Source organism: Gavia stellata, chromosome 10 (genome assembly GCF_030936135.1).
Source record: "Gavia stellata isolate bGavSte3 chromosome 10, bGavSte3.hap2, whole genome shotgun sequence".
NCBI lineage: Eukaryota > Metazoa > Chordata > Aves > Gaviiformes > Gaviidae > Gavia > Gavia stellata.
The window spans coordinates 8,137,565-8,150,354 of record NC_082603.1 but is presented as its reverse complement, the minus strand read 5'-3'; the positions used below and the strand labels follow the sequence as shown (position 1 = coordinate 8,150,354).

General features: G+C 38.5%; 1 protein-coding gene across 1 annotated transcript in view; it reads right to left on the bottom strand.

Moving 5' to 3' along the window:
- Positions 1–12,790, bottom strand: part of SUCO (SUN domain containing ossification factor) — a 41,226-nt gene that overhangs the window by 25,138 nt on the left and 3,298 nt on the right. Inside the window, exons 2-4 of the mRNA XM_059822153.1 lie at positions 4,043–4,151; positions 1,646–1,747; positions 130–275 (exon numbers count right to left, since the gene is read on the bottom strand). Of these exons, the coding sequence (XP_059678136.1) occupies positions 130–275; positions 1,646–1,747; positions 4,043–4,151 (357 nt within the window). The remainder of the gene's footprint in view (positions 1–129; positions 276–1,645; positions 1,748–4,042; positions 4,152–12,790) is intronic.

Here is a 12,790-nt window from a genome sequence, read left to right as displayed (position 1 = left end):
CCAAAGTACAGCAAAAGAATCGTGTGTAGCAGTCTAGTCTTATCCTTACTAAACTTTAAGAGGTAACCCTTTTAACAACATCAGAGTAAGCGATATTCTCTCAGAGACCAAAACAATAAAAAAGCTTACTCGGGCTGCGAGACTGGAGGTATCTCTGAGGTAGGTGAACTGGAAATGTTTTCAGTGCTTGCAACTATGCTAGACGAAGCTTCATTTAAATCTACTGAAGGTGGAGTTACAACTTCAGGCTGGCTTGCTTCACTCATTTCTGTAGTCTATGAAAACATTACAGATGAACATACGTTTTTCAAAACTTGAATAGGAAAAGCATTCCTACAATAACATCTAGTATGGAGTTTTAGCAGTTCAGCAGTTTAGATTTCTGTCATCAATGAACCTGAAAACCAGACAGCAAGACAGTTAAGAAATAAAATTTCTTTCTTCATAAACCTAGGTGGTATTCAGTACTACTTTGGGATAGTTGCAACACTCTTCCATAGTCTGCAATAATAGTGTAAAAATATTAATTGGAGAAGGCATGTGCAACAGCTTCCTCAGCCATGCATCTCTATAAAGTGACAGCCACAAGAAAACAAGCTTGAATATTTCAGCAACTGAAATAAAAGGTTCTATTTACACACTCCATTACAATAAAATTTACATTTACTATTTTCATCCTAAGCTTAATTTTGGGGAAGGCTTTCCATTTTATGACTGCAATGAAGGTTCAAAATGATTTAGAAGTCTATTCCATGTTGTAACTGAGCAAAGAGATAAATCACTTATCACTTCTGAGAGTCTAGTAGTCTTGAGTCTTATTTATTCTAGCTCTTCAGTTTTCATAAGCCATCATAAAGCATAATCAAAATAAGGTTTTCTGAATCTGGAAGAGTACATAACCACTGAAACCAGTCAGATTAACTCTTGCAGCAATACAATTAAACTATACTAAATCCTATTAATACCATTAAATACTATTAAACAAAAGCCTCTTGTCAGCTGGATTACTCCAAGTCATCTAACTGAACATGAAGAGGTCTGAAATGTTTTACTATGGAATTACATATCTAAACCACGCAACAGATATTCAGAAGTATGTCCTACATACGTTGTCTTGTAATCTACAAAACCCCAAAATACATATCAAATAAGTAATCCATAACAGTGGGCTTTGTAACATTTAACATTGGGCACTGACTTAATGCTATCAATGGCACATACGAGCCTTTTTCCATTTTAACAAGGGAATTGAAACTGGCAGAAGCCAGGAAGGATCAAAGCTAAAACAGACTGCTATGACCATCAAGTCTGATCTATACAAAAGACCTCAGCGTGAAGGGTTTTTATGTTTTATTTATAAAGAGACATCCATATCTGTAACATAAAATTTTAATTTAGCTTGGAAAGGTTTATTTAGTCAGTACATATTAAATTACTTTTATTATTATTTATGCATATGGGAAATGCAAGATCTGTTAGCTCACACATTTTCTCCTTCATTGGAAACATGAGTCTGACAGCAATCCTACGTGCAAATGAAATGCGATAGACTTATTATGAGCTTTAGATCATCAAAACGAAGACTGTGAAATCCAAGAAGCATTTGAAGAATGTATGGAGGCAGTGAATGAAATAAAAGTCTTGCCTGGTCAGATTTTGTGAAGTCATCAAGTAGCTCTTCTGTAGAGTAACTCCGTGTACTTGAGTCTGTATGCTCAGACTCCACTCTGGGACCAGCCTCTTCCCCCTAGTATATTAAAGGTAAAACAACAGTAAGTATGCAGTAACACAGGCCTTCTATTCCAGTCAGAGGAGTTACCTTTGGTACAGACTGAATAATACTACCTTTACAACCACCAAAATATCAACAAGAAGTTAAGCTACATGAATATTCAGAGCCACTGCCCATGTATGATTAAAATCTCATCTGTACAAAGACTACAGCAAGTTAAAACAATTCAGTTAAATCTTCACGGAAAGACCATTTTACCATTGTCTTAAGTTGTTCAGTTTGTGTGCTAAGGAAAGTTAATCATTCTGCTATGACTTCGCATGTTGACAAATCCGCCCTATCTCTGTGCTGCCCAAAATAGGAAGAAAAAAAAAGATCCTAAGATGACTTGCAACAGACAACCATTAAAAAAAACACTTGGCACATTTCAGTTACAGCAGTCTTATCAGCAGAACTAGAATAATTTCACAAGTCTGCTGTAACCTTTTAAAGCAACTTTCTCTTTTACAACTAAAGATTTACAATCAAGTGCAGTGAATTCACAAAGTAAAAAAGAATAAACACTTGAGGAAAAAAGTTTTAAAACCACCAGACTGTAGAACTAACAAGAATTTACTTGTCCCCCAAACGTTTTTTTTAAAGTTGTGACTACAACATATGCAGGTTATTTTTGAACAATACTTTAAAATACAGCAAGAAATCTGATAGAAATTTACACACCCCTCATTTTATAAGGGCTGTCTAAAATCCTGAGGTCAAACAGCGTTTAGATCAAAATGGGCTGCTATGCTATACAACATCACATGATCATCTTAAGTTTGAGAGAGTTAAGGCATACACTGGAAGAGCAGGAAGTACAAATTTGAGCAGGCAAATCTAAGACAACAGCTAAGCATAATTTTTCCTCACGTATTATTAGCTTACATCCTAGTCCCCAAGATTAAATAGCATCAATGCCTCGAAGGGACAACTGATCTAAGGAAAACTGATCAAGGGCTGCAAGACTGCTCTTTTGGAGCAGGACATCACCAGCAGCCTAGTTCGGAGTAATACACATGTTTAAGATTTCTCATACACCCAAGAGATTTTTCTTTAATGAGTAAAAAGTACAGTATACATCACATCTTTGGGTTTAAGTTGAGAAATCTGCTTAACAATGCAGCTGTGTTACTAGAATGAAGGGAAGAACGCTGCAAAAAAGTAGGAAAACATACACCAGTGGCTTCTCAGTCTCAAAGCTTACTTGATCTTTCCAGTTTTATTACATCAGCCATTAAACTTGAGCAGGACTTTTTTCAGGCAGCCAGAAGAATAGGACTGAATGCTATTTAGCTGCACAAGTTGGCAAAAAATTACAGCTACCCTAGATGTTGAAATGCTTAAGAAACCCACAATATTTAAAGTATTTTTTTTCTGGTCAGGCAGCTCTCCATTTGAGTCAACTAGAATGCTCAACACACATTTTCCAGGTTTGATGTGACATATAAAAGCTTTCTTGGAATGAGGACCACGATTAGCACTACTACTGATTGACGGAGGCAATGGGAAGACCACTAACATCAATACTACCCATGCTTATGACAGGACTGATTCTTTACCTGTGTAAATAAATAAATGAAATTACGATGACTTTCTGATACAACTCAACTGCTTGGGAACTCACTAAGAAATTGCAATATGCAAAAACTTGTAGTGAGTTAATCAGGGTGGGACGATTACACTCAATTTAACCTAAAGTGCTGAGTAATGTAAATAAGAAAGGGACAGAATCTTGTTTATTAGCATTTCACATATGTATTTTAGCTTTGTTAATTTTTATTAAACAGGAGGAAAACAAACTGATAAAAACTGACTTAATAAAACAATTAATCTTACTTCTTCTATTTAGGATAGCAATCATTTGTGCACCGGGTTTTTAACACAACATAGATGCAACGAGCATACTGTGGCCTAGATTTATCCATGCCATCACCTCTTATCATGGTCCCTACAGGGCCACATACTATCCCTGACGACCACTTCTTCTAACGTCTGGCACCCAAATAAAAAACACCCTAGCCACCATTACTAGCTTTACTATGTGCCCCCCACACCCCACAAACTGTTCAACTGTATTGTCGCATAACATTGTCAGCAAACTTAAAGGAAAAGAAAAACTTGGGAAGATAACATCATGGTTCACAGAACAACTGAGTACATTAAACATTCTGGCCAAGAAGACTCTATGAATCAAAGTGTATTAATCAATTCTTTTTTTATTTAATATCCAGTCAAACTGAGTAGCTAATTAACATGATTTATTCAGCATACCTTTTCCTGGACATTTTCATCATCATTTGCCAGGGCACAAGCATCACCTGAAGCATATTGCACTGCTGATGAAAGACCGTCTTTACAAAAGACATGCCAAATAGGAAGCCTATTTAAAAAAAAAAAGCATCAAAGTCTGGATTTAACATTAATAAATAATATTTTAAAATTCCCTCAGCATTGCCTCCCTCAACCTTTTTTCAGTTGTTCCCATGAGGTGCCTGAAAAATACACACATACAGTTCATAGATACTCATTTATCAAAACTATTGGAGGACTTAACTTTAATAAATTACAACAGAAAACACACTACAAATTTATTGCTTCCAAAAGCCAAAAGTATCAGCAGAACAGTTATTGGAGTGATACCATATCACACAGTGGGAGCTGACAGGAATTAGTGAAGTTACTGCAAGTTAGAAAGAATTTGAATCAACTATATCCTTCGTCATATAGTAATGGGATATCTTTAACAATGATTATTACCAAGCAAAAACTAAAATCACAGATTAAAAAAATAAAGCTCCTTATTTCCCTCTACAGATCATACCTGAGAAAATTCTGTATGGTCAGCATCATCAAGCACATTTAAGAGAATTACAGAAAATAAATACATTAAACAAAAGGCCCATGCAAAAACCAATGAAAATGTAGAGACAAATGGCAAACCAGGTGCTGGCTTGAGCTATAACCTCCATAGAGATTTGTTTTGTACTTTCAGTTCTGAACAATTTTGCTTCTCAGTAGACTTATTTCTGTAGAAAAGCAGCCAACATCTATACAAACACTTGCATCAGAACAGCATCTTTTGTTGCTTATAATGCATCCTACATCGCATCCATACAGCAAACCATTAGGCTTGGAGGCCCAAAGGCCAGCAAAGGTCTTCATGCAGACTTCAAAAAAGTCCAGCAAAATGCTATGCAAGCTGAGCTTTTAGTGGAGTTTTCAACTATACTTGAACAGTCACTTGCCACTTTAAAGTCAAACACTTTTCCAGGAAATATTGTTTACATGACAGCCAGGTGATCAGCATGACTGTGTGTGAATTCACACAAACACCACTCTGCACCCTGAAAAAAGGGCCTCCTCCTAAGAGGAGACAGCTCTATAGCAGATCTTTAAGCATAGAAGAAATCTGGATACAGCAACCTTCCGATATAAGTTTCAAAAACTAAAACACAGCCTTAACAGTCATAATAGTAAGAATATTAGTAGGTCAGGATTCGCTTACACAACAGGGACCAGCCTAGTGTTTAGAATTTGAATTACCACCTGTCTTAAAAACTTGAAGATAACATTACTGGAAAGTACATGCAGCATAGATTCCTCCACCAAGGAGGAACACATGCTGCAGTAGTCCACAGTCAAGTACTAAATTTTGAAAACAGTTTCATGTGTATATATATACACACACACAGACATATATACATACATACACACACACACAGAGGGAGCACTACTTCTCCAGTTTGCAAGCAATCACAAAACCAGGCTTTTGTTGTAGAGCTATAAACCTATTGCTACTCTTTGACCCGCAGCAGCATGGAGCGTTGGCGAGGCACTAGCCACTCTAAATCCAGGTCTCTTACCACCAGAAGTGCAGAAGACAGCGGACAAGGAACTTGTGGGATCTGAAATACTATCCTGGAGATGTGCAAATAAGGTGTCCCAGGCCTGCCCCAGTCCCACTGCACCTCAGTAATTCCTCTTACCTTTGAGGTAACAGCTTTCCTCTAAACTAAATGGAAGCCCTCAAGTCAAGCAGAAGCAGCTGCAGTTACTGGAAACTGAAGCACTGAATATAAGGGTATGAAAACATTTATAAGCACATATGGTAGCAGGTACAAAGTCTCACATCTCAGTTAAGCTGAAAATGAGGTGTATGCATTCTCACACATCTTAAATTCCCATCCCATCATGTATTAACTTGTTTGTATTAAGTTTTCTGTCGAACCTCTGTCTTATCCTAAGCACAGAACGTACATTTAAGGGACGGAATGAAACGTTACCAGACTTTTATGGCCTTACTTCCTAGCTCTCACTTGGAAAAATCAGTTATGCAAATACTTTGAGTTATTTATTTTTCTGAAAAGTGGTTTTAATCATTTCATGGAGAAATTTTCTCATGCTCTTAATTCCAGTACCTCTGGTCTTTCCTTCCAGCTATGATGACTCCCTAGTTCTTTGTAAAAATACAAAAGAAAGCTAAAAATTACACAGAACATACTGTAGCTCATTCTACCCCTTTATTATACATGCACATAAATGTTATTTCTATTTTGCTTACACTAAGGGGGGGAAATCTTCAGTGAGCTGTACAGAGCAACACTAAGTCCCTTAACATCGAAAAGGAAAGATATCATAGGCTGTGAATCAGCACTTTAAAACACAAAGTGTATTTTCACAACCGCATTAATAACTACTTTAGCACTTGCAGTCACGAAAAGCACTTAGCACAAAAGGCATACATTTCTTGCCTTAATATAGATACTTTTAACACAACAAATCATGCCTTATTAGAGCATGAATGCAGCTTTTAGAAGAATGCAGTTTGACAGCTCATAGATTTAAGCTATTCCAACATAATCTGTGTCCAATATCCGGTTTGCTTATTTTCAGAAATTCTTCTCAGTCTACTCCCCAACTCAAACATGATGCCTCAAGTCTCCCGAGAGCCCTCTAAGCAAGGGAGGGGACTGAGAATTCATTTTGTGTATGTGTGCATGCATACACCCACAGGAGGACCTGAGCCCCACTGCAACAGAGGATGCAGCAGGCAGAATATATCATTCAACTGCTGTATCAAGCTCTGACAGAGCATTAAGAACACAAATCCACAGAATGCAAGGCCACATGAGCCCAGCCATTCTGTGAGAAGTCAAATTCATCACCTTACCAGGACCACCGCTACTCTTTTTTTCTTCTGTCTTTCAGCATTCTGCATATTCATTCAACAGGCTTCTTTAGCCACAGGCTGATAAATTATATAGCCCATAAGAACAAAATTTGTCAAATGGCATAGCACCTTTGTTAAGCATTTCTGTATATGCAGAAAGACAACAAACATGAAAACCTAAGTGTTAATTTACAGAAGAGAATTCCCCTTGAATTTAGTAAACTTGCACAGTGTGTCCAGGGAAAGCATAGCAGCTTCTGCATCTGTATATATTAATACATCCTTCCCTTTCTCGTAACGAGATAGTAGTATTTTAATGCTGACTTGGAAGCAAGCAGATCTAATGCCCAAATAGTACTGGAGATTAATCACTAGCTATACTGTCTCGGGTACAAGGTATATTTACAAATGATGTAACAGTGTAGAAATACTTCAAGAGATTTTTCCAAACACGTAACCAACAGCTAGTGACTTACATGAACACAGAAGTTTTCAATAGTTCTATTTTTGCTAAGTATGACTCAAAATAGCAGCTGCTATTAAATGGCATAAAGAACAAAGAAACTTAAGCATGAGTCTTTCAGTATCATCACTAATGTAGTTCAAAAGCTATTTTGTCTAATACGCCATGAGTTTTTCAGCCTGATATGCACAAACCCAAAAGCAAAAACTGCAAGCCCAGACACAGAACAGGGGAGGAGTTGGGGGAAGGAATACTGGGGGAAGGAATACTTTTTGCAGGGCAGGCATATACTGTGGTTCTCTACTGAAGCAGAAAGTCTGCTTACCCCTACCTGAATGGTACGGTACGCTTATTGCTATACAAATTGGCTATGGTCTCCTGATGGCTGTTAGGCTTTCGAAAAGGAACGCACTGAAATTCAAAAGTGCAGGTGGTTTTGAAACTGCAGTGTAGGTTTCACGTGAAAGACCGTCCAGTTCTAATTTGGCTCAAACTCTGTAAGTAATTGTGAAGGAGGCTACAGGAGACTGACTATCAGAGATAGTGAAGCTATTGATAACTGTTTTGACAAGTATAAAAATCAAGTAGAAAGTAAACAGCTGGTAAGTTGCTACAGCTGACAAAAAATCCAAATTAGCAAAATCTGAAGGTAAGAGCAGTTTTTCCACAGTTTGATCTTCCCAGAGAAAAACGTTCTAAGCTTTCCTTTGCAAAGACTTCATACAACAACAGTGACACTCACACGAGATTCAGTTCAAACACATCTGCCCTCTAAATCATTCAAGAGTTTTCTTAAATTCTCCCCAAACAAGACCTATTTCTGGAGACCAGAAAGTGAAGCAGTTCAAAACAGTTTACAGCTGACACCTGTGAGACAGAGTAATTTTAAGCAAAGGGAAAAGAAAAGGAAGCTATCGCCAGTGTACCAATTACCAAGCCCTCCTTGAATGCACAGGGCACAGCCTCTCCCCAGGACGATCGCTGACGTTTTCTGCATCTCGCAGAAGGCTGTGTTACCAACAGGTGCAGATGTGTCAATGCCCAACAGCTAAGAGGGAGAACAAAGATGTCACCATCCCTGTCGTGTGACACTTCTCTACTGAAAATTTTCATAGGATCACGTTCAGAATAGGCCTGTGCAAGAGAAGGCGGGTGGGTTTTGGACCTAGGGCGCAGAGAGCCGGCAAAGCAGGCCTATGAATGGGGGAGAGGCACCTGTTTGTTGCTTGAAGCTTACCTTCTTGATTACAGAATAATTTCTTTTGGATTAATCAGGTAAAAAAAGAGAGAAGTCGTGAAAGGGAGAGGAAGGCAGGAAAATACCTTTTGCTTTGAACAAATCCTACAGGCCTGTGACTGCTATCACTAGCCTAACTGCCAAAGAGAAAGAAGGCTCTGTAAGAACAAGGAGCTCAGCAGATCCACAACAAGACTCTGGAGTCAGCAGTAATCTGCCTTCCAGCCACTGGCAGTGCCAAAAAAACAGCAAAAGGAGGGAACCCTCACCCTCCCCCCAGTAACTTAGTGGAATCCATCTTTCTCTCAGACCAGTTCAGCAAGAGGGACTTGCATTTAAAAGGGCCCGCAGAACGAAGTAAATCTCTCAGAAAATGAAGACTGGGCTTTTAGGACAGCGACATTATTTCAAGCAGTCAGAGGAGGAAAGCTATTTGCAAGGCACTGACTGCTTTAGCACAATCTCCCCAAACACAACACTTACTTCTGCAGATGAAGTGGAAATAAGTGTTGATAAATGCAATGAAGAACCATTAATCTTCCTTAATGCTGGTTACAAAAAACAAAACACAAGACAAAAGCCATTTATTACTACAGAAGAGCACCATGCATTACTAAGATAATTTTAAAAGTTATGATGGATCTTTAAGGGAGAAAAAAGCTGAAGACTAAGATCTACAGATCTAGACTAAGCAAGGATGCTGCCAGCAAGGCACTGATACCATCTCATTTCCTACCACTATCAACAAACTTGATTCATGTGCTAAACAAACACCCCAAAACAACTGAAATTGGAGCTTTTTTGCAAATGCTTTACCAATCCATTGTATTTTGCAATTAATTTAGGTTTTTAATACCCTGCCCACTCTTTGCAAAGGATGTGCTCTCCAAACTGTCTCCTAACTGGAATGGAACACAAAAAAGACAGTTACTTCACTTATTCAGAGGAGCCCAACACAAAGATACTCCTGACAATACTGAATTTCATAGTTTCAGACAATGAGATTCCAAACATCAGTTTAAAATATGGCTGTCAGCATTTTAAATGCATTAGCAAGCAAAGACTGTAAAACAAGGTTACAGTTGCACCACATACTTGATCAGATTTAACCGATTTACTGCCTGAAGGGGTAGTCCTGCATCCCACCTTCAACCACACATTTCTCTGCACCCCCTGATCTGATCTTGAGATTGTGGACACACACCAGTAACTTCTGGGGGGGGGGGCGGGGGAAGAAAGCTAGCTTTGAGCTACTCTATACTCAGATATAAAAATCCAAGATAGAGGGAGAATGTACCATTTATCTATGGCTGTCCACTGTTGTCCTAATTAAACAACAGAAATCAAGGCAAACGACCAACAGTGGAAAACCTCTTCATTCCTTTCTTACAGTGCTGCCAATATTTCTCTCATCCCTTCCTAGGCTGCTGAGATAACAGCCATCTTCACAGCACTATAATTGTATATTGTTTTGATACCGTGCCTGTAATAAGACAACAGCCTATATTAGATGCATGCTGCAAAGTAACACTGAAACACGTACATCTTACTCCTTTCTTGAAAGGAGTATCCGGGCACCCTATTTCAGGCACTTAAAGCAGGACAGAAGTCACACACCCTAGCCCTCAAAAGGTGTCCATTTAGAAGTGCTCAAAGGAACAGGCAGTTCCTAGTGACTCTTGGTAACAGAATTCTGTAATATTGCACTGAAGATTGTAGCTTAAGAGAATCTCCCTGCATTGTCAAACTCCAGTTATTATCTTTAATGCAAGAGTTTGGGGAAAAGAATGCATCCTGGAAAAATACAGTAAAACCCGGTACTGACCACAAAGGCTACAGGAAAATAGTGGAAGAGCCACAAACTGTGATTAAACTTTAAGGCCTCAGGAGCCTGCACTAATGTCTAACTTACACATTTTTGAAGATTTCCTTCTGCTTAAATTCACAAGCTTGTCTACACAGGCACGATTCTGAGTCTACCTGTAGTAGGCCTGCAGTATCATCATCAGCTGCTTTGCACCAACTCTCCGTGTTTAAAACTCACTGCAAATGCAACACAGCTTAACATAGTGCCAAGGAGTAGAATTTAACATAAATTTAGCAACATGAATTTTGCCCTAGGTCATTGTAAAGCTGCTATCACCTAACTCCCAAGCATTTTAGAATGTATTTTTAATAGACTTCTTACCTTTAATGCACTTCAACAATACCTTGATTGCCATTCCAAAATTCATCCAAGCAAAGAAGGTCCCTTTGAGCACCTAAGCTAATTTTGAACTGTTGGAACCTTGTATTGATATTCCAATCCAGTTTAAGTCATTTATACCAGTATTTTCACTCATCCGAGCAGAAGTTCTTTGCACTAGCTTTGGGATCGGTCTGTTATAGCAGCTCAGTATTTTCACCAAGAATTACAAGAAAGTTTTTAGACTTGCAGTTCTATATTACCCTGTTCTCAGCCAAAAGTTTTCATGCTCAGAAACAACACCCTCTTCAGGCAGAGAGCTGTTAGCACCTCCAAGCATTAACTTTAAAAGACATTGTACATCCCCTCCTTGAAAGCAGCGGAGACTTTACCAAAAGTTAGATTAGTAATGAAAACTAAAGTCAAGAAAAGCAAAAAAGCCAAAAAGTATTCTGTAATATACTCACTCACAGCGGTAAGAACATTAAAGTGAAAACGAACTAGTAACAGGTTAGAGAAAGACACTTCAGAAAAAGTCGAAATTAAGTGCTGAAGTAATGCAGATCTCATTGCAACAGGCAGGGTCTTACACATCAACACAGCAACCTCCTGAAGGGGTACAATGCCACTTTAGTACACCGCTTGCATAAACAAACAAACAAACTTGAAGTTTCTAGGACAAATCTTTTAGAAGATACTGCATGAAAGCACTTCACCGATTTTCAAATAATTTTGGAAGGTAAATACTCAATAATTGATTGAGCCAAGCATTTGTTTTGCGTGAGAGACCAGAGCCCTGCTTGCATACAGCACCTTCAACTTGAGCAGGCTATAAGCTAGGCATATTCATATTTGATTTTTAAGAGTCCAAGAGTTCCAAAGCAGCTTTTGTCCCAATCTTAACTACAGAGCAAAGACACTTCCAAACAAGATACTCCGTATCTAGAAACATAGTCTTCATTCTGAAATCTGATGCCTGGAACAAAAATTTTGATTACATGAACAGTGCCCAGATCACTTCATTTCTTCCTGCCATAAAATCCATACACACAACACTTATTTTAGTATCAGCCTTCTGAAGATATTTAAGTAACTACACAAGAGGAGAATCAGCAGGTAAAATTCCAAGTCCCAGTACAAGCGAGTTACACTAGCAGTTCTATCCAGATCATTAGGGCAGTCTCCTGTAAACATTATACTCTGCTGAAAAGACAACTTCTATGATGAGAGGCGTGTTACACTGCAACACAAGCCTCTCCCCAACTTTACCACTCAACACCTTTCTGTTATTAACAGATGCAAGCTCAAGGTTTAAGCCAAAAGTCAGGGGCGATAAATGTTCAGTTAGCAAAACCTCTGTGATCTCTAATCTGGCTTGCATAGCTTTTGCCTTTGCAGGACAGGAGTGGCAAAATAAACACTAGCGATGTTATCACACTGCCAATATAGCACTGTTTTTTCAGCGCTCTTCTTGCATCACAGAAGCTCTAAACAAGCACACCTTCAAAAATGTAGAAGACTAATGAAAACCAAAACTAGAAGTATTTTCTCCCATTGAAATTCACACAGATCTTCACATTTAATTTTCTAGGGAGGAACACAAAGCAATATCAAAATCTACCCCCTTCCAACGTACTTGTAGCTAGGCATTATTCCTGGCTATGCCACTGACCCAATCTGACCTTTACAATTTTCAGGGTACACGCTCATTATGGATTTCAGAGTCAGAGCTACTAGACTAGGGGGTCAGAAACAGCACATCTTGCTGCCCAGTCACTTTGATACAAGCCTTACTTTACTGATGCGGCATACTCGCAATATAACTACAGCTAGAGAATCCTGATGTGCACATGCATTAATCCCCATCTTCCTTTTACTCATAGTTATAAAACCGAGGATAAGAGAGTTCATAAAAGCTAAGTAGATCAGGATGTGCAAAGCACTTTCTGGGCTAGAATGAATCA